At 45.6% G+C, this 27,963-nt stretch overlaps 2 protein-coding genes and 1 long non-coding RNA gene across 5 annotated transcripts in view; 2 read left to right on the top strand and 1 right to left on the bottom strand.

Annotated features, from left to right (window-relative positions):
* The window catches only part of LOC109313682 (ligand of Numb protein X 2-like), a 42,674-nt gene extending 37,473 nt beyond the window's left edge, over positions 1-5,201 (top strand). For both annotated transcript variants that reach the window (XM_019540359.1, XM_019540358.1), the window contains 2 exons: positions 634-792; positions 2,767-5,201. In XM_019540359.1, the coding sequence (XP_019395904.1) occupies positions 634-792; positions 2,767-2,902 (295 nt within the window). In that variant the 3' untranslated portion in view covers positions 2,903-5,201. The remainder of the gene's footprint in view (positions 1-633; positions 793-2,766) is intronic.
* Positions 5,202-7,587: 2,386 nt separating this feature from the next.
* On the top strand, positions 7,588-9,570 carry LOC109313685. Its single transcript, XR_002102120.1, has 2 exons — positions 7,588-9,130; positions 9,262-9,570. It is a non-coding gene; the product is annotated as an uncharacterized LOC109313685 (long non-coding RNA).
* Positions 8,923-27,963, bottom strand: part of LOC109313683 (pre-mRNA 3'-end-processing factor FIP1-like) — a 40,961-nt gene continuing 21,920 nt past the window's right edge. The window contains exons 8-16 of one of the 2 annotated variants that reach the window (XM_019540360.1): positions 27,203-27,327; positions 25,566-25,671; positions 24,876-25,074; positions 21,838-21,864; positions 19,925-19,982; positions 18,328-18,383; positions 16,643-16,841; positions 12,802-12,960; positions 8,923-10,025 (exon numbers count right to left, since the gene is read on the bottom strand). In XM_019540360.1, coding sequence (XP_019395905.1) covers positions 9,893-10,025; positions 12,802-12,960; positions 16,643-16,841; positions 18,328-18,383; positions 19,925-19,982; positions 21,838-21,864; positions 24,876-25,074; positions 25,566-25,671; positions 27,203-27,327 — 1,062 coding nt within the window. In that variant the 3' untranslated portion in view covers positions 8,923-9,892. The remainder of the gene's footprint in view (positions 10,026-12,801; positions 12,961-16,642; positions 16,842-18,327; positions 18,384-19,924; positions 19,983-21,837; positions 21,865-24,875; positions 25,075-25,565; positions 25,672-27,202; positions 27,328-27,963) is intronic. The other variant, XM_019540361.1, reaches the window with a different exon arrangement.

Genomic DNA, 27,963 nt, shown 5'->3' with positions numbered 1-27,963 from the left:
GCACTAAGGCTGGGCATGGGGAGAGGCAGGTGACATTGACAATTGCATGTTTCACTCCCTTGCCACCTTCTTCAACTAGCAGGCAGTAAGACACTCAAGATTTTTAAACCTTCTAGATATTGAGGGAGATCCCCCGTGCTGTTTTGGATCTACTGTCTTATAAACAATCTTTCTCTTCTTGTCATGGGATTATAACATTCCAAAAAGCACAGGGTACAACAAGAGATGTTTTTCATGAGCAAACCCTGATGGATTCAGTTGTTTTGACTGAAGGCTGGTTGCTTTACCTAATTGAACATTTACTTTTCATCAGCGAGACCTAGTGCCTGAATGCAGCCATTGTACCAAGTAGTGACAATACAAAAGCAGAAATGCGATTCCAGGTTAACTGCAGGGGCTGCAGCAGTTGTGCTTACAATTCTCTCTCTTTTTTTTTTTTTCTGAATGATTCTTTAAGGCAACCCATTGACAACCTTGACCCCTCCTCCCTCTCCCCACCCCCCCACATTTGGCTTCCTTCCCTTCTCACAACCTATGGTATATTCCCCATTCCCCCACATACAGGTAATCTGGATAGATTAATTGCAATTATGCGTGGAAACTGAGAAAACCACTCTATGCCTCTCTTTCCAGTAACCTCCACTGCTGTCAAGATATTATCCTGCGTAAGAGTAATTCAGAAAGCTGGGGATTCAGCATTGTTGGAGGCTTTGAAGAAAGCAAAGGAAACCAGCCGTTCTTCATTAAAACCATTGTGCCTGGAACTCCTGCTTTCCGAGACAGGAGACTGAAGTACGTATGGTTCTCTCTTTAATTACTGGTATCCAGTTCACAAGCATTGAGCTTTACAGCAGTGTTTTGATTTTTTTTTTTGTGTGGAGGTATCTTGCTTTTTATCTAATTCAAATGAGTCAGAACAAAATATAGGGACTTATCCAAGTACCTTTCACTCCAGCCCTTAATGTGCTACAGCATAAAAAAAAAAAATCAGTGCCTTGGCATGAGTAGATTTGACACTTCATCTCTGCAAGGATGTAGCTACCACATGGGAGAGAATGAGTAAAGATACTCTGAGGGGTGTGAAAACTTATAATGAGGAATAACAGCATGGAGCAGGGTCATCCTGAACATCCTTCTCTCCCAAGAAGGTTCCCAGTGGTGAGACTCTGTGCCAGAGTACTTGCAAGAGAAGCGTAGCAGCTTTTGGCTTGTCTAGGTAACAAAGTTAGTGCACTGAGTGGGAAATGGGCAGAGTGACATATGACCATCTTTTCCTGTAAAGCTTCTCTGCAGAATCTTCCACTCCACTTACAGTAATGCAAAGGTCAGTGTTGCCCTTTCAGCATCCCTGCTAAGGGTAGTGTAAGGATGGGGACCTGGCTCTGTTCCCTAAAAGATAAAATTCCTCGTGCAATGAAAAGATTATCCAGCCAAGAAAAATTCAAAACAGTGGTCAAGGAACTGATGTTGGTGCCTTAGCTCATTCCTTCTCAGGCAAGCTAGGAGGAATTCATCTTCCTGAAAGATGCTTTTGCTGTAGGCTATTCTGTACTCTGCCTACTCCATAGCCCATAAGGGCCTTCACACACTATGGAAACGTAGGGCTGGAAGCGATGGCAAAGTGATTATTTCCAAATCATCCCAGGCAGATGCATATCCAGCTTCTGCAGACGGTGATATCCAGCCTCTTCAAAAACAAAACAAAACAAAACAAAAAAACCCAACCAACCTCCTAACAAGGAAGAATCTACAACCTCTCTAGGCAGTTTGTTCCAGTACTCTCCAGTTAGGAAGTCTTTTTTTCCCCTGAGGTTTAATCTGAATCTGCTTTGCTGTTGTCCAAACTGGTGCCTCTGTGACAGGACTATTTTTCTTCCTGTTCTCTAATATTTGAAAGGCTGCCAAAAAAAGAACGGTCCCCTTACTCTGCTTTTCTCCAACCTAAGTGCACCCAGCCCAGCTCCCTCAATCCTTCCTTATCTGCCTTGCATTCCTACCCCATTTTCACTTCCACTGCTTGCCTCTGAATCCTCTCCTGTTTCTCTGCATACTTCTTAAAGTAGTGTCTCAAACAGCACAAAACACTTGAGCCAAGACCCAGCCAGCACTGACTGGGGGAGTCCTAATCTCCTCCCATGTTTTGCCTGCAGCACTTCTGTCAATACCAAGCTGCATTTGCTTTTCTTCCTTCAGCATGCTGGTGCTGACTCACCTTGCCTCTCAGCAGTGCTGCTGCCGAGGCAGTTACTCCCCATTCTGTTAAACAGTTTGGGTGTGCCCCATCCTGGCAGCTGAGGCAGACTCAAACCCAAGTTGTGTTGAAACTAGCACTTCACCTCTGCTGTGGCTAGAGAAACAGCTGCAGAAGGGCCTTGACAGACTGAATCCATCGCTGTCAATTCTCCAGTCTGTCTTCCCCTCAGCTGAATGCTTGCTTGAAGCCTCAGCTACGCCTGTCCTCACTTGCTTCCAGTACCGTGCATGTCCCTTCTCTTTCCCACGTCCCCTTTACCCCTGTATGTTTAGGCAAGAAGTTGTAGTTGCAGTAGTATGAGAGTTGTAGAACAATCACATTGTTCCTTCTGCTTGCATGTTATTTCCTTCCCTCAACCTTTTTCTGGTATGAGGGACTACCACTGTCTACAGTGCCTCACACTAAGAAAGAGTCCCTTGTCTCACTTGAGGCTTATAGGCACTGTAGAGCTACAAGTAATGAACTATACAAAAGTTGCATCCTGACAGCAGTGCCTTCTCTTTTCTACCTAGGTGTGGAGATGAAATTGTGGCAGTAAATGGAGTACCTGCCATAGGAATGAGCAATTCAGAGCTGATCCCCATGCTGAAAGAACAAAGGAACAAAGTCATTCTTACTGTGGTGTCCTGGCCTGGAAGTCTTGTGTAAACACCAAACCAAACATGTGTATTCACGAAATCTGTGAGCCCCTCTGATGCTAGTTTGCTTGATTTGACAGCCCATCATGTGACACTTACTAAGGAAACCATGAGCTCCTGGCATGGTGTGCACTAGACTTTCACTTCCTCTTTGAAGAAAACATTTCCATACTGTTCAGAAAGTTAATGCAACTTGTGGATGCATCTGATTTTTATTTTATTTTATTTTTTTTTAGGTACAATATGCTAGTAGCTTGGAGCCGTATCTTCACTAGCTTCTTGTACTGATTAGAACTCATCATGATTGTAGGGACAGTTATTTTTCCCGTGGTCCAAGAGGAGTTGTCCATCTGTTTCTTGAGCTATAGTTGTCAACCTTTTTCAGGTGTTGTTTCAATTCCTGGTCAAACCAGTGTCCATAAGAAAAATCAAGTAACCTAGCAAGCTGACATTGGCTGGCATTCTTGGACACTTTATTCAGTTCATTGTCTTGGTTTTTAAAAGTTGCTAATAAAAATAAGGACATGGACCAATGAAATGGTTCATAGCTAACGGTGTTCACATTTCTAGCACGAGTTCAGTAAGATGCAACCCTTCTGGTGCTAGGTAAATTGAATTACTGAGCCACCCTAACATACTGCGTTGGCTTGTGTGAAAATCCCCGTCCTAGTGTCAGTTGAAGGGATACGAATTCAAGAACTCCTGCAACTCCTCTCTCCTTGATAATGAACCCACCAGGGCTGGTCATGTAGACACAGGGCTGCCTACATAAAATGGACCGGGTTGCTCCCAAGCAACATCTTGTTCCTTGACCTTAGTTTCCCAGTAGGTTGAAGGAGATGATGAGCTGCCTTTCCTATTCAACCCCTTTTCCCTGAGTCAGGTAGAGCATGCTCACACTTTGTACCAGCATCTCCAGCTACACTTTTACCCAGTGAATGCTGAAAAACCTACTTCTAAAATGACAGAGGAGCTGGTTTGGGCAGATTGATGCACTATAAGGCAAAATTATAAAACTTAAGGTAGGAAGCCAAGGCGTTATTCTGACTGTGACACACTAATAATAGACTATTTGAAACATTCAGGATATATAGGAATTTCTCATTTTCTATGGAAGCTTAATCATTAGTAGAAATGACTGAGGGGTCTCTTACATCAGGCTCAATTTAAAACAAGATATGCTATGATTTCTCTAGCTGTCAGGAGTGGCTTGGGCTATAGCAGAAAGCAGAAGAACTCCATTTCCTTGTCCGATTCTTTAAGTGCAGTGGACTAGAGGGGTCCATTCTGTAAAGCAAGCAGTGCGGGACGGACTTTTTCAGTTTGCTATTACAGCAGAACAGAGTTCTGGTCCTTGCTAAACTGTGAATTGTTTACACACAATGTGACTTTGCTGTCTTATGGCTGTTAGCTAAAAGCTGTATGCAAGGACTGTTATCAAGGCCTATTCAAAACAAATAGTTTAGGTTCTAGTGCTCATGAAACATTGTTTAACTCAGCAGTTCTCAGCCTCTTTAGACTTAAGGTTCCCCTCCATTACTTTTGTAAGTTGAGCAGCACCACATTTCAAAAACTAAATCATAGCACTTACCTCCTTGCAGAGGAGCCGGGCCACTGGAGGCAGGGGAATGGCTAGGCAAAGAGAGCCGGAGCCTGCCATTGTCTGCTTATCTCTTCACACTTCCTGTAGCACCTTTCAAAGGATCTCATAGCACCCCAGGTGTCTTGGCACCCTGGTTGAGAATCACTGGTTTAGCCGATATCCATGCCTATGGATTTGGACTGCAGGAGTTGTCTTAGACTAGCTGCACCTTCAGACACTGATTCCTGACATTCTTCAGCAAATCACAAGATTAAAATAATTCAGAAGTCAGCCAGGTGTTTGTGGTAAAACAAATCAATCAGCCTCCCTCTGAAGTGAAGGAAATGCAGAACTTAATTTTTGACTCTTCCATACAAAAGTTACTTAAAGCGAGTTCTGCAGGCAACACTAGATAGTTCAAAGATCTATTGGCTGGGTACTTAAAAGGTGGGCATTTATTGCTGAAAATAATCTCCTATTGTTGCAACATTTTTTTGCCTTGTAAGCAGCAATGCAGTGGGCAGTTGGCTGTACTTTTAAATGAAGGGGATGCTGCAAAAAGGCAGCATGGTTTTACTATTGCTCCATCTCGTTTCAAGGTGCCTTTAGCATCACCAAAAAAATCCAAGCAACTACATATTGTTTGCATCACAAGGATTTATTGAATCTTGTTTAAGTGTTGAATTGTTTGGATGCCTTTATAAATTATTTTAATATGACTAGCAGAGACAGCTGGCCTGTGTGTGTTCTGTTCATCAGTCCAAAATATTCCACCATTGCCAGACCCAGACAGGAATGTCCTATGCTACTAGCAGGAGGAAAACTTGGTTTCTCTCCTGTAAGGAGTTGAACCTGCTGCTTTATTTACTTCAGCCTTTTGTAATGATTAGTGCAATGCAATTAGTCTTAGAAACACTCCCTAATCAGCACCTTTAGCCATTCACTGCTGTGGTATCCTCCTCTTACCATGTTGTAAACAGGGAAATGGGAGTCACAAGGGACCTGTCCCACAGAAGCTATCAACCTCTTGCCTATGGGCCAGATATGGCCTGCAGAATCACAAAATCTAGCCTGTGGCCTGTAGAGTCGCACAATCCTTCCACAGATTTGGAAGTTTGGCAGTGGCCATTACCACTGTTATTGTTCCCCTGCTGCCAAATTACGCTGATTGGATCAGCCCTGGCTGGACTGGCCCCATACAGAGGGATTGGGCCCTGTTCCCATGCAACTGGTTTGAGCCAGGGTCTGATGCAGCTGTATGACATCAGGCCCCAGCCTAGTTATTCATGTACAGCTGCACTGAGCCCTAGCTGGTCCAGCACTGCATACCAGATGGGACCCCCTGGATCAGATCCAGCCCATGGATTGATCTGGCACCACTCATTTAGCCTGAAAAGGTTAGGCACCATTGCTGTAAGCCTTTCCTAGCTCTCTGCATACCCAGAATCAAGCTTCTGTATTTTATTATTATTCTCACAGATAAACTGAGTGGCTGTGATACAGATGATTACACTGTCAGGTGGGTGGCAAATTGGCTTAGGGAGTTGCACCCAGAGAGTGGTGGTGGATGGGTTGGTATTGACTTGGAAAGATATGGGCAGTGGAGTCCCACAAGGCTCAGTCCTTGGAGCTGTGCTGTTCAAGGTCTTCATCAGTGACTTTGAGGGTGTAGAAAGCACTCTACCCCACAATTTGGTATCATCTTCAAATTTGGACAAAGTTAACACACTAGAGGGTAGGGAATGAATCTAAGTGGACCTGGACAGGTTGGAAAAAAGTGAAAGGAACAGAATAAGATACAGTTCAACAAGGACAAGTACAAGGTGCTACACCTAGGGAGAGGGAATCACCAGCATGTGTGCAGGCTGGGGGCTGACCTTCTCAGCAGCACAAAGGGATCTCATTGTTGACACCAAGATCAACAGCTCATGTTCATATGACAAAGCAATCAGTAAAGCTAACTGCTCTTTATCATGCATTAGCAGGTGCATGACGCATAGGTTCAGGGAGGTGATACTTCCCATCTATGCAGCATTGGTCAGGCCACAGTTGGAGTACTGCATTAAGTTTTGGGCATCACAGTTCAAGAGGGATATGGACAACCTTGAGGGTCCAGAGGAGGGCCACTTGTATGGTTAGGGACTTGCAGGCACAGCCCTATGAGGAGAGATTGAGGGCCCTGGCTCTCTTCAGCCTCCACAAGAGAAGGCTGAGAGGTGATTTTGTGGCCGCCTACAAATTAATTGGGGGGGGGGAGCAAGGAATAGGAGATGCTGTTTACCAGGGCACCCCTTGGAGTAACTAGGAACAACAGTCACGAACTGATTGGAGAGCAGATATAAGAGTTAGACATTAGTAAGAACTTCTTCATGGTAAGGGTTGCCAGAATCTGGAATGGGCTTCCAAGGGAGGTGGTGCTCTCCCCTACCATAGGGGTCTTTAAGAGGTTAGACATGCACCTGGCTGAGGTTGTCTTACTCCAGCGCTCTTTCCTGCTCAGGGCAGGGGCTTGGACTCGATTATCTGCTAAGGTCCCTTCCAACCCAACCATCTATGAAGCTATAAGAATGTGTATACGTATCCACTTTCAAGTGTTAAACTCATCCTTTTGCTTACGGTATGTACTTAGTCCTGTATGTGCTATACACCTAGTTGTATATAATGGACCCAACAATTACCTTATACCAGTTTCACAATAGGATTGTCCCTGGCACCGGGACTGCATCCAGCTAAAGCTGGTCAAAGCTCTGACAATTTCTAGAAAATGTTTGTAAAAACAGGTGCAAACTGCTTATGAACAAATAGCTCACTTGTAGCAAAACATTTCTCCAGTAAAGTATCCTCCAGCTATAAGCCAGATTTTCCTTCCCCATTGCCAAGTTATTACAGATAAGACAAATATAAGCTAATCTATTTGTTCTGCCTCTCATTGCCAACCGATACTGTAGATCCACTAATAGCAACAGCTAAAAGCAGGCAGGAAAGATCAAGATACAGGAGTGCAAAGACTGGTGCTGTAACAAGATTTCATATCTCTTCCCCTGTATACTAAGTAACCATGATGAAGTAGGTGTGTGGAAAAGGAATTCAGCACGTATACAGACATGACCTGCACCTGCAGGAAGGTGAGGGGAAAAAGTGGGCCAGACCCCTGTAAATCATAGCAGCCCACTCATCCCCAAAGAGTCACTGCAGTCTGAACACAGGGACAGGAGGGTGTGATGACAGCTAAAGGAAGATTCTGAAACCAGGGTAAGATTTCAGCCTTATTTCCACTAGCGAGTGCAAGGATGTGGCCTGGGGTCTTGAGCCATGGGATAGGAGATGTGAGTGCTATCTGTCAGATACAGTATTATGAGAAACAAATCAAACAAACAGAGCTGTAAAATGTCAAAGCTGTTTGAGGGAGCGAGCAACTTGGAACCCCCCCACCCCCCAGCTGAGATTTGAGAACTGAAGGGTGTACACAATCAGGTCTGCAGCACTGGTTGCTAAAACATAGTTTTCAGGTATTCCCGGACGATGCAAACTTCAATGCATGTAAGACATTGTGAATCCTTCTTTGATCCTTCTAAACTTGCCCTCCATCCCCACTTTAATTCCTTGTTCCAAAAGCAAATTCCTTTTGGGCTCACGAACATGGCTGGAAAACAAAACGCTTATTTTAGTCAGGAATAATGCTACTGGAAAAAAAGCTTTCCCTATGTTCTCTCTCAGCCATGTCCTGGCCTGCCTTGCCAGAGGAGCCAACCACAATAATATTTATGGCCCTATTACCTTAACTGAACAGATGCCAAATCTTTGCCGACATCGTCAGAACAGCTGGTCACTATTGCCATAGTCTGGCTCCTGGTAAAAATATCAAACAAATTGGTCTGCTAAAGAAATGGCTGCATAGGGCACTAAAAAAGATGAAACAACAAAACAAAACAGTGAAATGTGGTTTTAGCCTTTCCCCTTGGATCGTGGTCTCAGAATTCATTGCATGCAAGGCCTCTGCTGCTTCAAGACAATGAGAATATATTTAAGAAAGTTTTAAAGGTCACATTTACCAAAAAATTGCTTTATTCTCCTCCTTGTAGGTTTTGTACTTATTGACCCATCAAATGCATGGTCATAGTATATAAACCAATATCACAATGCTCTACTGGCTCACGTTTCAAAGGTTGTAAGCTTTGCACAGTACTCAGACTTGCATGAATACGATACAAAAAAAATGTAAAATTTCAGAACTAGCTTATTTTGAGGAAGGGATTGTAGACACTTTTAAATAACAGTCAATACAAATGGAAGGTACTTAAAAATGAAATGCCTGCAATTCACACAAACAGAAATGCAGTGTTCAGTTTAATAAGATGTACCAAAAAACCCCCAGAGTCCCACCCCTTTTCCACTGAAATTTTTTTCTATTTAAAAAGACCCCCAAAAAACTAAATCAAAACCAAATGTGGAATTTGACTGCATTTATTCTGAAATCTATGGTGCGGGGAGGAGGGGGAAGATACATTGCACAGGAGTGTTGGTGATGTCTGAATATATGCAAGCCAATCCAACAATGGCAAACTGCTGGATAAGGCTTCATGTTCCCTAACGTGCTAGATAAGTCATCTTAAATTGTTACCCCTCTCCCCCCCCCACAAAAAAAAAAAAAAATAGGTGAAGTTAATCAATTCTAATCAAAAAGAAACTCATGCTCTCACTACAGTCTTCCACAGAATGGGACTTCCCATTTACAGGTGTGACATGGTAGAACTAGGCTTGCAATGGACTTGAAAAAAAGAAAAAAGAAGCTGGATTTGAAGTCTTTGAATGCCCTTTGTAAACGCACCTAACAGCTTTTAAGAGCCATTAGACAAAAGCAGGTTCAAACTAACCAACCAGTGAAGTAGTTCCTCCCCGCATGCTGCCAATCCTGCCACAAAGAAATTATAGATACTTTAGTAGCTATAAAGAAATTGACTTGGGGGATGGGACTTTACTAATAGAAGCCAGACTCTAAGCTGACTCTCAAGAGGACCTAAAAATCACACTTTTCTTTGGACAAGAAGTTTCAAGTTGCAGTTACTGTCCTACTTCTTAAAAAAGGAACGATGGTTGCAAGAAAAGAAAAAAGCCTATCACATAAATGCATTAGTTTCAGCTGAAGCCATCTTCCATCAGAAACCATAGGATCTGATACGATGAAAGAACATTGACAAGTAGAGTAGCTCAGTGCTTCGTATGCTATTACTGCCGTACTTTTGTCCCATATCAAAAAAGTCTAACTGCATGTGCATCCCGTAGGCTCGAGTTGTCATGACATGCTTCAATAGCTGGCGAGAGTCCTCGCTGTTTCCCTCGGAATATAGTAAAAAACAATGCAGACACCACACTGGTGACAGAGGAGCAAGTCCCTCCCGACGGCCGGCCGTGGGTCTTCTACTCCTTGGCATCCTGTTCGTCCCCCTCTGGGACACCATCTTCACTGGTCTCCTTCTCCTCTTTGCTACGCTTGTTCTTTTTGTGCTTGTGGCGCCGGTGACTTTCACCCTCTTCGCTCTCATGCTGCTTACTGTAGTGGGAATGAAAAAAAGGGAAGGTGAAGAAACCAGGGACAAGTTGATTGCCACAGAAAAAGACTAAAATAAATTCCAGAGGTACCAGTATGGGTGGCGTGTGTGAAATCTGGAATAAAATAGGAAAGATTGTACACCCCCCTTTCACCATGTGCCAAAACTTCTCCCACCCCTTGTTTGGGGTGGTTTAATTACTCATGAGTGTCAGAACTGGGGATAGGTTATGCAGCTCACCCTACATGGGTAACAGCATCTATTATGCCACGCTGCACCATCACATAATGGGCCAGTACCATGTGTTTGAAGGAGACTGAAGAAGGAGTGGTTTATAGAAGTTTCCATTAGGACTAATTTGGCTTTCCTCCTCTTGCTGGAGCTGGTAGTAATTACTGGAAACAGAGAGAGTGCATACTGTGCGCTACTCCTGCTTAGTGGTCAGTCCGCAAAGTTAAAAGGTTTAAGACCCCATGGAAAAAATCTACCTATGATATTTTATCTCAGACTGAAAAGGAAAAACTAATCTTGCTGCCCAGATGCATTTCCTTCCTAGAGATGAAAGGTCCCATTTCTACCTCAGCCTACTAAGGAGGTAAACCTGGCTTTGCACCAGGACTGAGCTTTGCCTCTTAGTCTGCAGGAAATAGGGTTGGGGTGGTTCTTTCCTACTTCAAGTGTCTCTATAGGCAGGTTTGAAATACAGAACACAATGGAAACATCTCTCTCAGCACAAGGACCACCACAGGGAAGTGTGGGACACCCACACCGAATGTGCCACCTCCTGAAATAGATGCAATGTAGCTGCCTTAATGGCAGGAGGCAAGCCATGCTCCTGAGGGGATGTGCTTGCTGGCATCTGCCCAGCACTACCGAGATATGCACTGCTTCTGAAAACAAGAAGTCATGGCTAGGTGGGCATGGCATACTTCACTGTGGCATCCCTGGTCCAGGACTGGGGGTACAGACATGCCCAAACTGAACTCTTTGGATTTACTGGGTGAGGGTCAAAGTGGTCACATCAGTGCAGTAGGGTTGTACTTGTGGGAGAAGGCAAATGAGATTTAAACATTGTTTATGAGGTGTGACATGTCTTATTACAACTGACATCCCAGGCTAGCAGCCCAGGTGCTCATCTTGCCAAGCTGCTAAAGCCCTGGATGAAAACCCACAGGCTGTAAATCTGTTTCTAACCTTCTTTTTCATTAATGGTATAATCATAAGCCAAACCAATATTTCTGGCAAGTTAATGGCCAAATACTACCACTCTGAGCATCTCAAAGCATTTCCTAGGCACTGACATGAGCTTGCCAAACACCTCAAAATGTAAGGTACTGTCCATACTGGAACTGACCATCTGCACAGCCAGAACCAAGACCTCCTAGCTTGTACTATCTAACTACCCTTTCTCTTAAATACTTGGGAAACATAAACAAGGGGCTTTTTCAAGAAACAAGTCAGATTTTCTCTAGGACTGGGGCAACCCAACCAAAAGCCAGTTGGGGGACTGCAGCACACACCTCCTCCCAACACAAGTGGCACTAAGGTGAGACCTCAAGCACTAGGCTCTGAAATGTAATAATTATAATACAAGCCACTTTTTAAAAGCCACCATGCATTCTACCATGGGGGTTAATGGGCACGTCTTGTCCAAGCATTCTGGGCTGAAGGATAAAAGGAGCATTTCTTTTGTTTGCCATTAGAGAGGGCCAAAGGAAAAATCTCCACATGGCTTCCTTTGCCCAGCACTTTGTGGCCAAGTTCTCCAGCATCTCCCTCTAATAGCTTCTGGAATCCACTGAGACTAGGCCAGACAGCCTGGACAACCAGGTGATGTCCTGTTTCTCTAGAACTAGGAAGCCACTTTTATGAATGCTAAGGCATCCTCATCTACAGTGTATTACTAGGTAAACTAAAGCACAAAAGCAACATCGCGAAGGATGTCATACCAGCATGTAAAAAAGGTGGTATAACATATAACCTGCACTGATACTTATTCAAACCTGGCACAGAACTATGCTAGGAGAAATCAAGGGTAAAACAAAACAAAACAAACTCTACTGGTGCATGTGTCCTATGTGCAGCTTATCTTTGGGTTGCCATTTGCTCAAAAGCAAGTAGGCTATTATTCACTACTTCCTGCCACCTAGTTGTGAGGCATTATAATAGCACCTACTGTGTAAAACTAACCCAACTAGCAGCTCATCTGTCTACTATGGATCCTGGTGGAATTTATATTGATGTTCAAACCAATGACATCAGTGTCAGAGTTTTGTCCGTTCAGGCCCAGAATGACAGAGCTCAGAATGGACCCTGATCATGTGACTAGGGCAGTGGCCCAGTAGTCATGCATTGCACCCCATTTGGGAACTCAGGCAGCTTCATTTTCTGCACAACCAAGCCAAATCTTGGGGCTGAAGCTTCTAGCAGAACAAAGCTATGCTTTCCTAGGATAGCTAAAGCATTACACGTTTTTTTAGAGGCTTCTGGTGCTAAATCCACTATTGGTCAGATCTCACTGGGAATAAAACAGTGCGACCTGGGACAGTGCCGAGATCCCATCAGTTGCCCCTACAGAGAGCCTACAAAAACAAAGCAGCTCTCCTCTGTAACAGAAAGATCCAACTTCTGGCCAGGGGCATCACTGATGGAGCACAATGCACTGGACAGTGTCCTTGTCTGTGCTAGTACAGATAGAGTTTGTCTGCTCCGGAGCCCTAGCCATCCCATCTTGGGCCAACATCAGCTCCCAGCAGCTCCACCAAGGAGGACTCTTACCGTCTTGAAGACTTGTGTTTGCTGCTCTCCTCCTTATCTCGGTGCCGGCGCTCGCGATGGCGATCCTCCCGCTCCCGGCTGCGGTCTCGGCTGCGACGGTAATCCCGCTCAAAGTCATAGCTCCGCTCTCGACTGTAGTAGCGATATCGTTCATCATCACTTTGGGGCGGAGGAAGGGACAGTAAGGCAGAGGATATGACCTTCACTGATGCTCATGTCTGCCGCCTTCTACAGCATGTTTGGGATCAATGGCTCCGGATAAAAACCCCAGATTCTCAAAGGGCCTCATGCTAGTAAGTATCTCTAGGTGGAAATATCTGCCAACAAGCCGTTTCCCTCCTCCAAGAGAAAACGCCCCTCTCTTGGGGGAAATATCCATGGGTTACATTGCTTCTAAACTGAGAATCATTTCCCACTGGCATAAACCAGACCCCTAGTTAAAAGAAGAGCCACCACACGACCATGAGTTTCAGGTTTTTCACTGGTCAGAACTCGGACGCGATGACAGAATTCAGAGCTATAAGCTCTCACGCTCCAACCAATATTCATGCTGTAAGCCAGGAAATAAACTGTATCCTCTCCCTATTCACACTCCCACTTTGCCCCAACCCCTCTTCCACCCCCTGCTACAATCCCAATTCCTCTGCCACACAGAGCCCAGCTACAGCCCCTACTATACCAACACAGATGTGTGTTCAGCCCTGTGTCACAAAACAAAATGGTTTGTCAGGCTTTCTAGAAAAAAACCCATGCAACAGAAGACAAATGATTAGCACTGGACATCTGGCAGGAGACAGTGGCCACAGGCCTTTAGCCTCATGGTCTCTGCGACATAATTTGTGATACACAGTGCCACCACTGTTCAGAAGGGAGTGCATTTGTAGACTCTTGCCTCTACTGTGTTACTGCTCAGCCTTGTTTTAAGTAACACCCATGATAAAGCTTCTTCCTGCAGCAAAATGGAACTATTCCCTTGCACCCCACCACCCTCAGTATTTAAGAAACACAAACTATGCAAGCACTGCCGGATTTAGGCACAAGCTAAGAAAGCTGCAGCTTAGGGCCTCACATTATGAGGGGCCTCTAAGCATTGGCTGCTGGACCATGGACCAGCAAGCTGTGGCCCCGCAGAGGCAGGCAGAGAGGCTGTGACTCCTTCCACAGGACACACAGCAGCTGTGATTGAGGCTTGGGCCCACCCCACTGCCTTGGGGATGGAGGTGTCTTCACCTGTGTTCCAGCTACAAACTATGGCCACAGGGCTCTGCGCAGTGGTCCACACAGTTTGCTGGGCTATGGCCAGTGCTGGTCCAGTTTGCCAGGCTACAGCATAGAAAGGTTGGGAACCCCTAGTTTAGGACCCCACCTTGTCATAATCCAGCCCTGCATGCAAACTAATTAGTGAGCAGGGTAAGAAGAAGCTGATCCTCTATGATTTTCCTCCAACCTAAGGAAACTCACCCCTTTATAAAATTAAAGCACATGGGAATCCAAAAATTCAGACACATTCTGTGTTCCCTGCTTCCCTGCCTGCCTTACAATTGTTTTTCCCCCATAAAAACCACTGACCTCTAGTCCAAAAAGTAGTTCCCACATCTCATGGTGGGAGACAAATCCCAAAAGGCTGCTTTAAGGCTTATGGCAGAGATTCTCAAACTTTGTGAAACTGCGACTGCAAGCGCTGGGTGGTGGTGGTGGAGGACAGGGAGCTTGCACATAGCAGCTGCCGCCACCATCCACCACTCAGTGCTGTCACCACGCACCATTTCCCTGCGCCACTGCATATACCCCCTGGGAGGTTTGCAGCCCCCTTTTAAGTTGCTCACAACTCCCGGGGGGGGGGTAGGAGGGGGGGTGTCACATCCCACAGTTTGAGAACCTTTGACTGATAGAAATGAGTTAGACAAGCAATCTTCCAAAATATCAGTGATCAGACAGAATCAGAAGGCAGATTTATCACCTGGGAGGTAGCTCTACAGAGGACTCAACAAATTCAATGCCAAGCTCCTAGAGGCCAACGCATACACTTAGGAACATGAAACTGATACTGGCACGCCCTCTGGGCAGATCATCCAACTCCTGCCCCTGTCCTGCTTGCCCTGCTGCAGTCCAAAACTTGCCAACAACTGAGGAATTGGGAACCTTTCATACTGCAGCACATCTGTATCTTCCACTTCTCTTGTCCCATCCAAGATGCTTGCAGCTTTTTTAAAAAGGTCTGTTGCAAGAAAAATGTCCCCATGTTTGCTGAGCCCAGGGGCCTAGAAGTTCCCAGGCAAGCAGCACCCCTCGGGCAGAAGCACACTCTATGGTGATGTTTCCAATGGCTGTTGGCATTTTGGAGCCCAGCCCTGGTAGAATAGTGATGCTGCTGGTGATAGTCACGTGACAAAAGCCCTCGAGGCAGAGTGTAGAGCAGTGGACTGCAAAGAACTCTGATGGTTTCATTTTCCCTAACAGACACGAAGGAAGGCTGGTACATACCCGCCACACTGCTCCTACCACCTTTAAATCACATCAGGTTCTGGTCCTCTGCTCAGAAATCCCAGGCATTGATAAGGGTTTCTACTCCATGGCTCATTCATGGTGAACGACACTCCTCACCTCTGTGCTTTTACAGTGGGGCCCCATTTTGCTAAGCAGTAAGGGTTATGTTTGGTACTGTATTTACTTAAATCTAAACTGACCCTCAATTTAAAGATGATCCCCCAGTAGTTAGATTCTACATACAGATAATTTATACGTTTGTTATAAAAAAACCCCCACAAACTTTCCAGGTACAGGATCCAATTCTCAGAGGGCAGTCTTAAATTCCTCACCCTCCCACTGCTACAGCAGGGAAGATAGTGGCTGGGGGAAGAGAAAAAAAAAGTTACGTGGCCCCCTTGCCTCTGTCCTTTCCCTACTTTTGCCCCCTGCAGCCTTCCTGTCCTCCCTGCCACTGGCACCCCACAACCCCAGCTCCCCATAGCCTTTACCACCCCCAACTCTGCCTCCCCCGCCCTGCAGGCTTTGCCTCTTTCCTCCCTTACTGCCAGATGCTGCTTGGGCTCTGCCCCCCTCCCAAGGCACAGTGCATGGAAGCTCAACCCTCAGTGGGCCACACAACAGCAGTGGTGGTGCCAACTGGCCAGGCAGTGCCAACACTGCTGTATTGCCTGAGGCTTCACTGTGCAGGGAACACAGTCTTTATGTGCTCGGTGCCTAGGAGGGACTCCAACCTAAGCTAGAGCTAAGTTGTGCCTGACAGTAATGTGGGCAGGAGGTGAAGCTACATAGGGCCAGCAGGGTGAGGGGCAGGAGGCTGCTGTGGGCCCAACTCTGGCCCTCACCTGCCTGCCTGCTTCCCCTGTTTCGTGCGTGAATTTAAAGACAAGGCCCCCCCTACCCCCAATGCTGACAGAATCAGGAGGGACAGGGGTCACCTCATCTTAAATTCAAGAAAATACAGTAGTTCTTCCCTTGTGTTATCTTAAGCATACAGAACTGCAATGGATGCATTGACACAAAACCTCCAGAACCTGCACAGACCCTTACCAGGGAGGTACCTAACTGGACTTGAATGCTATTACAGATGAAGAGACTCAGGCAGAGTGTCTTGAAAAGATTAAAGTTGCGAGTTAAAGGTTGAAAGGGAAAGAACCCAGGAGTCCCAACTCCTGGGCTTGTCCTTTGCCTATTCCCAGAAAGGATCAGAGCTGCAAGTTGGGAGTCCCATATTATTTAAAGTGGCAATGATCAGTGTGGCATGTAGGGTAACACCCATCCTGCCCCCAGTAGGCAGAGCCTCACCCCTGGCTGGGAAGCTGTCAGGAAGAGTCCAATGGAGCATAGCTCTTACTTGTTGTATTCACTTGTGGTCGGAGTCCTGTCACGGTCTCTCTCCCGCTCTCTCTCGCGTTCACGCTCCCTTTCCCTCTCACGTCTCGAGCCCGAGTACTCCCAGTGGCTGCTGCTGGAACTGCTTGTGCCCTTGTCCACTGTTGTCACCCAGGGTGTGTGGGACGTTGAGATGGGCGGATAGCTGATGAAACCAGAATCTGCAGCAAGAGAGCGAACCTGTTTGTCCAAACGATACCACCCAGCCCAGGAAAGGTGCTTCTCTGCATCTGATATGGGTAACATATTCGTCAGAGCCTGCCAGCTAAGCAGGCTTGGGCTAGGTCTCCCTTTGGATGAGAGACATCCCAGTAGCACAGAGGTGCTGGGAAGTCAGGAAAGGATGGTTCGCCGAGTGACTGCTGATCCACCCCACCTCTTTACCAAGAAGCCTTCCCCCTCTCCCCGTGTACGGCATGACGTAAGCATGGCTGCACTGGGCCAGGTATCAGCAGAGGATGCTGCAGTCACCGACCTAGGATACTAAAGTTGGGGCTACACAGACTGCTCCCCAGCTCTTGCCCTTTGAGAGTCGCTCCAAGTCAGAGGAACCGTAGCATTCCCCACTGAGAAAAAAAAAAAAAAAACACACCCTCAATTCCCCTTCCTCCACTGCAGCACTCTAAACCAGACAACAAACAAAGGTCATTTGAAGCCCTTCCCTTCTGATAATCCCACAGCCTGGTACAGTTCAGCCTTGGAGACTCACAGACATCCCTACTAGGCCTAACTTTCTTATGGTAAGATCAGTGGTTGCTGCCAGGAAAATTGAAGTTTCCTATTAGTAAGGATTGGAATGAAAGAATCCTTTATAGTATAAGATCGACCAGAGAAGACTCGGTGGTGAGCCTAGCCCCACCAATAAGCTCTCTTGAGGTCTGCCACCTAAGTGCTAGCCTGCTGCTTGGGAGCACCACTGAGATACTGCCTTGGACTAGACCAGTTGCTGAAGAGAAGTTTATCTGAAGGAATGCTCACACTGTCCGGTCCCTAAATCCATCCCCACACAGAGGAGGTGGTAGATGTCAGCATCTGCAATCCTGTGGCAATGCCTCCAAAGACAGCTGGTCACTGAAGAAATGGGAGAGGGCACAGGCATCACTGGCAAACATCTGCCAAAACCTTGTCCCTGCCTCTTTCACGGGTGGGCAAAAGGAGGCAGATGCTTGTGAGCAGAAGTAGACAGAGTATATGCATAGGCAAAGAGGTGGGAAAGGAGGATAGAGCTGGGGAGGGGACATTTGCAACAGAGTCAAAGATTTATGGAGGAGAAACATGCTCTTCCCAACAGAGCCAGGACTGCTGCTGAGAGTGCAGGGGGATTTCTGTATGGCTGACAGATATCAGCATCAAAAGCAGCTAAACCAGGGCTGAGAATTGCAACTGTAAGGATTCCCCTGGGCAATACCACACCCAGAACATGGCACTCTTTCAGAAAACATCACTGGTCCAAGACCAACTTGAGTGCTTCCTGCTTTCCCCACTGTCAAACACCCACTGAATGCAGCTGGGATGTTTCTAAGTAACAGCAAGGCTTTCCAAAGTCACCTCAACATAGATTCAAGTCATCCTCGCAGAAGGGTAAGCTGCCAACCACTGTCCACTGGGAAACAAAAAATATCATCCACTCATCGCTCCAGTACTCACCTGCAGAGTTGTAGCCAAACGGAGGTGGTTGTCTGTTATTGTAGCTGGCTGGCTGACTTTGGAAAGAGCACAAGGATATGAGTTACTAAGGTCAGGTACCTGCCATTAGCTTAACATGCAGGGCACATCAGGATAGACATGGTTGGACCCACGTAAGTCCAAGTTGTGATTCCTTCCCAAGCTTGATCACTATACCAGCATATCCCCCACTCCTGACTGCTGCAGACTGGCTCCTTCATGCTGGTTCAATAATGGGTATCAGACGTTACCACAGGGGGAGGCTGGGCAGACCTGGAGGTCTTGCTGGGAAGGACAGGAAAAGGCCACCAGGGTGGGGATATGCTCTATGGCCAGAAGTCCTGACTAACATCATCCTCCCCTGGGCACAGATTATTCAGCATGAGCCCCACCCTCCCGCCACACTGGCAACATCCTAATGCAAGAAAAATGACCTCACATGAAGGTACAAATACCTGCTTCTTTAAGAGTCAGTGAGGCAAAAGAGTATTTACATGTCAAACTGGGGGAGGCAGCATGGAAGTGGAAAAATGGAATGTAATGTTGAGATACCAAAACCGTTCAGAATCCATGAAAAAGTTTTGCTTTGGTTTAATCATGTTGGGGGTAGGGAAACAGGATGACGACACCTGCTTGTTCTGGTTCTTGTGTTGTTGGGACTGGTTTTCCATCATAACAAATGGTGGCAGACAACCAAGAAACCAGTTACTAGAGAGAATTCAATGCACCAGAACACAAAGCCAGACATGATGGTATACTTCAGCACACATGGCAAAAATTGCCATACTTTGCCTTCAGCACGTTTCATGTAAGAATTATTAAGCCTCGGTAACAGGTCATATTGTTTTTATCATCTGGGAATAGTAGGGCAGCAAGACAACTGACATTACATCATTTCATCTCCTACATGACTCCCTGGGGCATTAAGAGAATGTGATGTGGGCATGAAAACTTAGTACCAAGAGCCCTGCAATTCAAGTTCTGTTCCTGGATCTGTACATAGGCTTGGGCGTATAAATAAACACATTTCATGCTTTTGTGCATTAGCTTCTCTCTAGGACCTTTGCAAGGTGGATCTAACAATGCTTCTGGAAAAATAATTAGTGGCAACAAAGTGTTTGTGGAGATTCCTAACAAAAAATGCTAGAGAAATATGGCACGATCCTGAATGTATCCACAAAGTTGGATATGCAAAGGCACCAGCAAGCTTGGTGCAAGCCTTGCCATAACAGGTTAACTTTCTCAGATAGCTTTAATCTATCTGGTCATTTCACTTTTTCCTTCCAATTTAGGGCCAGTCTGGAAGCTTTTCTACACCCAAACTTCAGCATTCTTTGCACCTGTGCGGTCATCTGTCTAGTATACCTAGATATATGTGACCACAGATAGCATCCACACATCCTACCACTGATGTTAGGAGTTAAGCAGACTTAACTCCTAACATCAGTGCTCTCAAGCCTGTAAGAGAAACGCAACATATCCTACTTCCTTAGCAAGCTTCCCGCCCCCTGCAATTTTGCTCCACTCTAGCAAGCAACATCTGGTTACATAGAACAAGCCTGGAAAGATTCTCTCTTACCCATCGAGTGTTGGAATGAGGAGGGCTGGTGGAGGAGCCAGTGGGGGAGGAAACAACCCTACAAATAAAAGCAGAAGTGGTCACAAAGAGATCGTAGTCAGCTGCCAAGACTTTATTAACATTCACAATTAGGCAGTGAAACTACAGTTCTGCACTGCACAACACAAACAGCAACATTTTACTCTAGTCTAGTTTGAGTGTATATAGTACTGTATCCCTTTACCAGAATTAAAACTTCTACTGTTCTTACTTCTAGTAGCCCTACAGAACCACCACAGCTACAGGAGTATGAATTAACTTAAATCCTGGCTCATTTGGCATCAACAAAAAATTAAGACTCAGATTTTCCCCTCCATTAACCCTTCAAGTCACAATGAAAACAGAGAAACAAAGAGCTTGACTATCAGGATGCCAGCTGATTACAACTGGAAGGATGGTTTAGTTGTACACTGAGCTCAACACAGCAGGGAAGCCTATTATGTTCACTGGGGAAAAAAGTTTCTTTTTAAGCAGAACTACCCTGCAAGGAGGCAGAAAACATGGTAGGGTATAGCACTAACTGAACTCAGAGGTGGGATTTTTGAGGGCCCTAGGACTGCTTTCCACCTGAAAAAGCAGCCAAATTTCAGTTACAAGAACAGGCAACTTGAGAGATGGAGACAACATTTTCAAAACCAGAGTAATTTAGAAAATTAAGTCACGTAGAACTTCCAAGTAGCTAAGTCACTTCTGAAAATGGTGCCCTATGTGCTCTTGAAAGCATTACCCATAGTTTTGTGTAACAAAATTATAGGCTGCTAACATGACGTCATTGCCATTGATGAGTAAAATGTTGGCTTGAAGCAGCTCAGAAATTCCTCTGCCAACTGTTTAAAAATCACGTTTAAAGAAAGCAATCTGACATTTTAAGTCAGTATTCTCCTTTTCTGGAAAATTGCTTTTTTTTTTGAAAGATACAAATCAGAGCAAGTAATAATGCTTGTGACACTTGTTCAGGAGCACTTACTATTGTTGAGCAAAAAGGCCGATGACTACAGGTATGTGTCATGCACCTTTCTCTAACTACAACAGAGCTGAAAATTCTCACTGGGTATTTTCCATGCATTTTCCCTTTTCAGTCTAATTAGCTGCTGTAGCAGCCCCTTCAACCAAGATAAACCTCACCTCCTTTATTTCCAGAACGTAGCTGCAATCTAAATAAACCAGAACTGCACGGGGCAAGTGCGGGCTCCTGAAACAGGCTGGGATCTGCACTTGGTTTTGCTACAGGTGAGTTTTGCTAGATCCAAGCTCACTACAAGTGAGGTTGATTCAATAAGAGAAAAAGAACCAGACTTGCAGCAAGACTGCAATGAAACAAGCATACAATGAGAAGTTATCCGGTTCTGAACTTACTCTCAGTTTGGGAGTGTTCCAGATTGCAAGGTTTCCATTTGTTTCATTTGCTCATTAACATTCACCAGCTCTGCCCATCAAGGGAGAGAGGATGTCCAATGAGAATGGCTGTGGCTGCACCTCATTCTCCATACTCTGCAAAAATCTTACAGGATGCATCCATCTGTCACTTAAGGCAGGAGACTTGTCCCTATGCAAGATCCTGCAGTGACAAGAGGTTAGGTCTCTCAAAACTTGACTGGCAAAGGACTCCTGTGTTAACATTCTCCAGTTCTATTTCTGAGAAAGTCTTCAGAGACAAAAAAAGACTGTTTTAAGTCACCACAGGCAATATTACTGAAGCAGCTGGAGTGGTCCAAGATGGCAAGGCTTTTCAGCATTTATAAGGCTAAGCCTGACTGAGCACAACAGGCCTCAGCTTCGCTCCATTTCATACTAAACTGAGGGCTCAAGGCCGGACGTTTATGTGCGTTCATAAGAATCACTGCCACTTAAAACTAAGCAAATCAAGAGCCTACCTGGAATGGGACCTGGTGGTGGTAAACCTATGGAGACAAGAAAACAAACCTAGTGAAGACAATAAGAAAAGCACATCCTTAATGAACCCAAGGTTAGAGCCCAGCTCACTGGCATCCTTCTGCCGAGGCCAGGCATATACGAGCAAAGTCTGTCAAAATGTTCCCTTCCTCTTCTTAGCTATCACAGAATCAAGCGCTAAAAGGAGACCAAGCAGGCTATAAGGTTGTCCATTATTCATCAGCACACAGGAGCAATGTGTCCCTATGGATTAGATGTCCTGAAAGTGTATTTACTCTGGACCTTCACAATAAGGAGCCAGTGAAGAGAGTGCAGTATTAGTTCAATGTACTTTTGCCGACTTCTTCCTGTCAGAGGACCAGCTTCCATGTTAGACCGCGTAAAACCCCACAAAGCTCTTTGCTTTCAGCTGGCAGCATGGCAGCATTCCAGCCCAAAGTGAAAAAGACATTGATCACCATGGCAAGGCTCACGTTCAAGGGGAAGAGAGACAGATTTGCTAGCAGCTGATGAAGGGGAGGGGAAGTGTTTCAGGAGATGGCTGATATTTCTGTGCCTAGTTAAAGGAATCCAAAACTGACAGCATACATCCCACCGACAAACTGCAGGGACAAGAAAAGTGGCCTCGGTGTTTGTCAAAGCTCCTCATTTCTTCTACTATCATGCTCTAGTTTTGCTAGGCATCAAGACATCTATACTGGTGATTGGCAGCAGTTTGTAAGCACCTACCACTTCTCCAGCATGGTGTGTTTGGGTAACATCCAACAAACCAATCAAATGCTTGGGGCAACAAGTCATGGTCACCAACAGCACCACAGAATCAGCTTCTTTTGCTTTGAAAAAATAACATCCTTGGTTTGGTTTGGTTTGAATAAGAGGGAAAACCAGAACCCTCTCCTAGAATCCAGGGCATTTCTGCAGCAGCAGGAGGCTGTTATCTGACAGCAATGGTGGATTCCTTCAAGGATCTATCTTCTGTTAGAATGATCACCCTGTAAGCCAGACAGCACTTCTTTTCTTCCACCCCTCCCAAGGTGGGGCAGGAACCTGAGCAAGGAGATTCAGGGAACAGAAATGCAGAGTAGTTCATGCCTCAAAGGTGCTGACAGGGTAGGAATCAGAAGCAGACTGCTTGGTTTATAAAAGGAAAGGTCAGTTGAAAGAAGCAGGCACACATGGGAGGGAAGAAAGGAATCGGAACTGGAACTTGCAGCTTTCAATTACCTTGCTGCAATTTTGGATCATCTGGCCCTAACCTTCTCCTTAAAATGTAGAAGACTGACTAAAAACTAGTGGTCTTGCACACCTGCTGGTGAAAAGGCACCAGCATTTAAAGATGACTTGGCTTTCCTCTAGGAGACTGGTTCGTGAAACACTGGGTCAAAAGAAAAAATGAATGAAACTGGCTGTTCAGAGTAAATAGTTTTTCAGGAGATCTAATCTGGGCCTGCATCAACACACAACAGAAGAACCAGGAGTGGCAGGGTTTTGTTTTTTTTTTTTTGAGAAAGGATTTTTTGTGTCTGGAGAAAAAGTACGTGTGTAACATGAACTTGTGCTCCAAAGCTTATGTTGTGCTTCTGCTACCCTGGATAAGACAGACTACAGCTTATAGTCAGCCACAGTCAGTCATCAGTCTTCTCAACAGGCCCACTTGTAAAAAGATACGACATGCACTGAACTGATTCTCCTCTCCCAAGTTGCCCATCTCCAGCTCAAAGTTCTCAAAACATTAATGTTAAGTCTCCCTGCATAATCTTTTAGAGATGGAAACACCATGCATCAAGAGCCCTGAGTGTCGAACCTAAGCCTTCCAAAGTCCAGAGGCCTATTCCAAGTAGTACCCTGTGATCCCTTCCTCCAACCAGTCGCCTTTTAAAGTTAGGTGGGAAGTATACAGGTTTATCCTGACCACATGCATTATATGGATTGGAAATGGACTCGTATTCTAAAAGTGAATTTAAAATAGTTTCAGCTTCTGCAAATACCCAGCTTCTCCTGCCAATATGAGCAGCTTTATGAGTACACTTTTACCATCAAAGCATCTCTCCCTGCTGTGCAAAAGTCATGGGATACAGAGCATGCCAAGTGATTCAATACAAAGAAGAAACAGTGGAACTGCTCATATGCAAAATGTCACCTACTTAGACCAAAATAACTCTCCCCTCCCATCTCATCATGTTTGACATCCTAGGTTTAACAGCCTCAGCAGGTGGAGTGTTCGGGTGGATACACAGTTTAAGTTGATGTCACCTTGAAGTATCGTGGAGTCTCCATACCCACCTAAAGACTTAAGGGTGCACAACTCAAGGATACTGTGGAGACATTCACTAGTTGCCAGAAGCCCACTAGTTACCTCATTTGCACTACTTTTCTTAAACACAAAAAAGTACAGGTCCAACATCCATTTAAATTTGAGGATATTTAAGTTCTAAGAATATTCGGAGACCTCCAGTGCAACAAAAAGATGCGTCTCATGTCTATTAAATCCATATGCTCTCCTACTTCAGGACCTAATCCAACCACTAACTGACCTGGACTAAGAAAAAAGGTCCAATAGGCACATTACCCCAGGACTGTCCAACATGGAGGTTCTGGCACCCCCCCTCTGAAGTATCTCGCATTAGCTATCATCAGATAGGATCCTAGAATAGAGGGGCCACTGGTCTGATCCAGGAGGGCAATCCCTCCACTCCCAGGTTCCTTCAAAGACCCATCCTAATCACTTTCCTATATACTACCACCCTGGTATCCAAGGCTCAGGTGTCATCAGCAACTCACAAAAAGCAAAGTGCTGCAAGGAAAAGAAGCTCTTATTAAAAAACACACAGATCTTGGGCACATGGAGGTAGAGGTTGGGAGAGGCAATCATACATGGCACCTCCATCTAAAAAATCAAACTTCAGTGACCTGCTACAACCATTAATAATACTGGGGAGCCCTTTGGTTTCCCTAAACTGCAAACTGAATGCCCCCAGAGACAACAGGATGAGCAAGACCGCCACATGAAAATACCTACCTGGAGGGTGCAGAGGTGGAGGGACAGAAGTAACTGGAGGAGGAGGGTGCAGAAAGTGTGGTGGAGGTGGTCCAGCAAGTGGAGGTGGCGGAGGGCCCGCTGGTGGTGCAAATGGCTGCTGCTGGGGTGGCTGCTGGGGCTGTGATGGTTGCTGGGGCTGCTGCGGGGGTTGTGGCTTATTTCCATGATCTCCAAGGACCTTAACATGAAAACAAAACAGATAACTTGCAATTCTAACACACTGACATGTGCTGCTGGTGCATGTCCTGTGGCCTGCAACCCCAGCATTATACAGAAGGGATTAAAAATAAATAAATAAATAAATAATTAAAAATAATAATAAAAAAATCAGGAGACTCTCTCAGCATTTTATCCTTTACTCTGGGGGAGATGGCACCAGGCCAGTATGCAAAGGAATACCCTGACACAGACATCTTCTCTAACACAAATTCCAGCCTGTGATGAGAGCCAAGCTAGGTTCAAACCCGTTCCCCTAGGAGATGGTCCCACACCCCAGGGGAATGACCAAATTATCACCGAATGTCTGGACTGACTGTCTGTTATGTTATAGACATCCTTCATCCCACACTGAGGGACCAAGTCCAGCACTTATGGGACAGACAGTTGCCGAGAGTTCACTGAAGCACATGCAACATCAAACGTTTGTGAAGACAGATCCAAACCATTTACCTGGATGGGATTTTCCTCCGAGGCATGTTTATCACGACGTCTTCCTTCTACTCTCCTAATTGTACCTGCCTGTCCACCAATCACGTCGATCGTCCCACCCAGCTTCCTGGTACAAAATAGGTACATCTCTTCTAAGATTCCACAAAAACATTAGAAGTGGCAGTTTCACACAAGCATAAACCGAGTTCTGCTTGCTGGGAATGACCTGGTTTCCTTAAATCATCAGCAGCACATGATCAAGAGGTATTGCACACACTACTGCCACAGAGCTGCTAAGACCATGAATACCCCGAGTGTTTCAAAACGCTGTTTATTCAGCAGATGTCAATGGAACTACTGCAGGGGATACAGGATCAAACCCAACAAGAGTGGCAAGTGCTTAATCACCCAAAGCCCTTGGTTCAGAGGCATCTCAGACTCTGCACTACTTCATAACCGACTCCCCAAGAGCTGCAGACACCTTAGGGCCCACGGCTATTTTAGTGACAGCTCTGATCCTCAGACAGATTTGTCTCTCCATCCCTGGGCCTAGTGCTCCTTCCATAGAAAGGATACTACTGTGAGAGCTCTGCTGGGCCCCACAATAAAGTGTCTCTGCACAGAAACAGGGGACCAGACTCTAAACTGGTGAAAGAGACAGACAAGGAAGAAGCACAGGTCCATTGCTGCTCCTGAACCTAATCTCCCCCTGTTGCATATTTGCCATGCTAGGGAGCAATCTTTGTAGGAGCAGGTTACTCTGGATTGTAAAGACTTTGGAAAAGCTCAGCAGAAGGGTATCACATGTGAGCAAGAAAAAACAGAACTGACAGGTCTTATTTCACTGTTAAGAAGCATGAAAAAGTAAGTGAACCGCTTAAATGGAAAGGGGTAGATATTAAAGGCTTTTGTTTGAATGATCTAGATTTGGCCCTTGAAGCACTCTCTCCAGGTGTGATGAAATCCTTATTGTAAAGGGTGGGATGAGAGTACTGGATTTGTCCCTGGATGTAGACAGAATTGTGCAAAGTCCTGGATAACATGGAGCAAAAACTTCATTTGCTTTCACATAACCAAGCTTCCCAAACTCCTTACAGAAAACAGTCAGTTTCATACTGCCAGTAAGGTGACTTGCCCAGCACAGGCTGCCAACCAGGATCAGCATTAAACACTGTCCACCCTCCTTGGACCATTTCCTCAGGAAAAAAAAAAATCACCAAGTGTCCAGCTGATCTCATACTAATTGTTCAGCAAGCAGTTCTGAGATCAAGCAGTTCCATTTGGCGGTTGCCAAGCACTGGACCCATCTGTGAGCAAGGCATTGCAAAGGCCAGCTAAAAGGGAATTGGATCAGGCCTATGATGATGAGGCAACAACCCAAAAACTAAAAAGGAGGGACGCGTCTTATTTCATCCCTCCCCTAGCACAGGCAAGCTAGAATGCCTGAACTAAGCAACAGGCTGGACCCACCCAGAGCGCTACAGTGAGGATGCCAACTGGGTAAGGAACTGAAACAAGCATTCCCAGAAACATGGCCAATTCTGAGCAAGGTCTGCACGAGAGAAAAATTCAGAGGTGAACCAGCTGAATCCCAACTTGTCCAGTGTGCAATACATGATAGCTGCTGGCTCTGAAATGGTGCCTGGAAATGTCCTCACCTGTTTGGGGGAGGCCCAGCCTTCATGCGCCCTCCCACGAGAGCCACAAAGTCGGTTTTGAATTCTGTTTTGATGATGCTGTTCTCCACTTCCTTCTCTGCATTTCCTGTCCTTCCTTGCTGAACCTGAGAGGGTACGAGGAGGGGAAATTGCATTTGGTGCCTTCAGTTACCAACTGCATTAAAAGCAACACAGATTCACTCTTGATAATAGAAGCATCTCCAACATAGAAAGCAGAACACCACTGTAGTGATCTAACTGAAACCATGGTTGCCAAACAGATATGGAGATGCAAACTGGATGGCCTCTCTATTTTCAATGTACATTTGAAACACTATGGTTTAAATTAACCTGAGTATGGTCCTGTTTTTATTCAGTTCTATCTTGCAGAACTGAAAAAGGGATGTGGAGACTTCAGCCTCTACCTCACCAGGGCAAATCCTACCCAGGGAAATGTTACTATCCCGTTTCTGCTTGGTGATGCTGGTGGGCACCACAAAAGTCACCAACACAACTGATACAGTCTCAGGAGAGATGCCAAGGAGTGAATAGGCTATGGCTCCCCTCCAGGTTAGAAGTGCCCCACAGATCAGCCTTAAATCATAAATTTCATAGACATTAGGGCTAGAAGGGACCTTGCGAGATCACTGGGTCCAACCCCCTGCCTAAGGGGCAGGAAGTCCGCTGGGGTCCAATCACCCCAGCAAGATAAGCATCCAAGTATTTCTTAAAAGGTATCCAGAGTGGGTGCTTGCACCACT

This window comes from Crocodylus porosus, unplaced genomic scaffold (genome assembly GCF_001723895.1).
Source record: "Crocodylus porosus isolate Cpor-Errol unplaced genomic scaffold, CroPor_comp1, whole genome shotgun sequence".
Lineage (NCBI taxonomy): Eukaryota > Metazoa > Chordata > Crocodylia > Crocodylidae > Crocodylus > Crocodylus porosus.
This window is presented reverse-complemented; position numbering and strand designations above follow the sequence as displayed.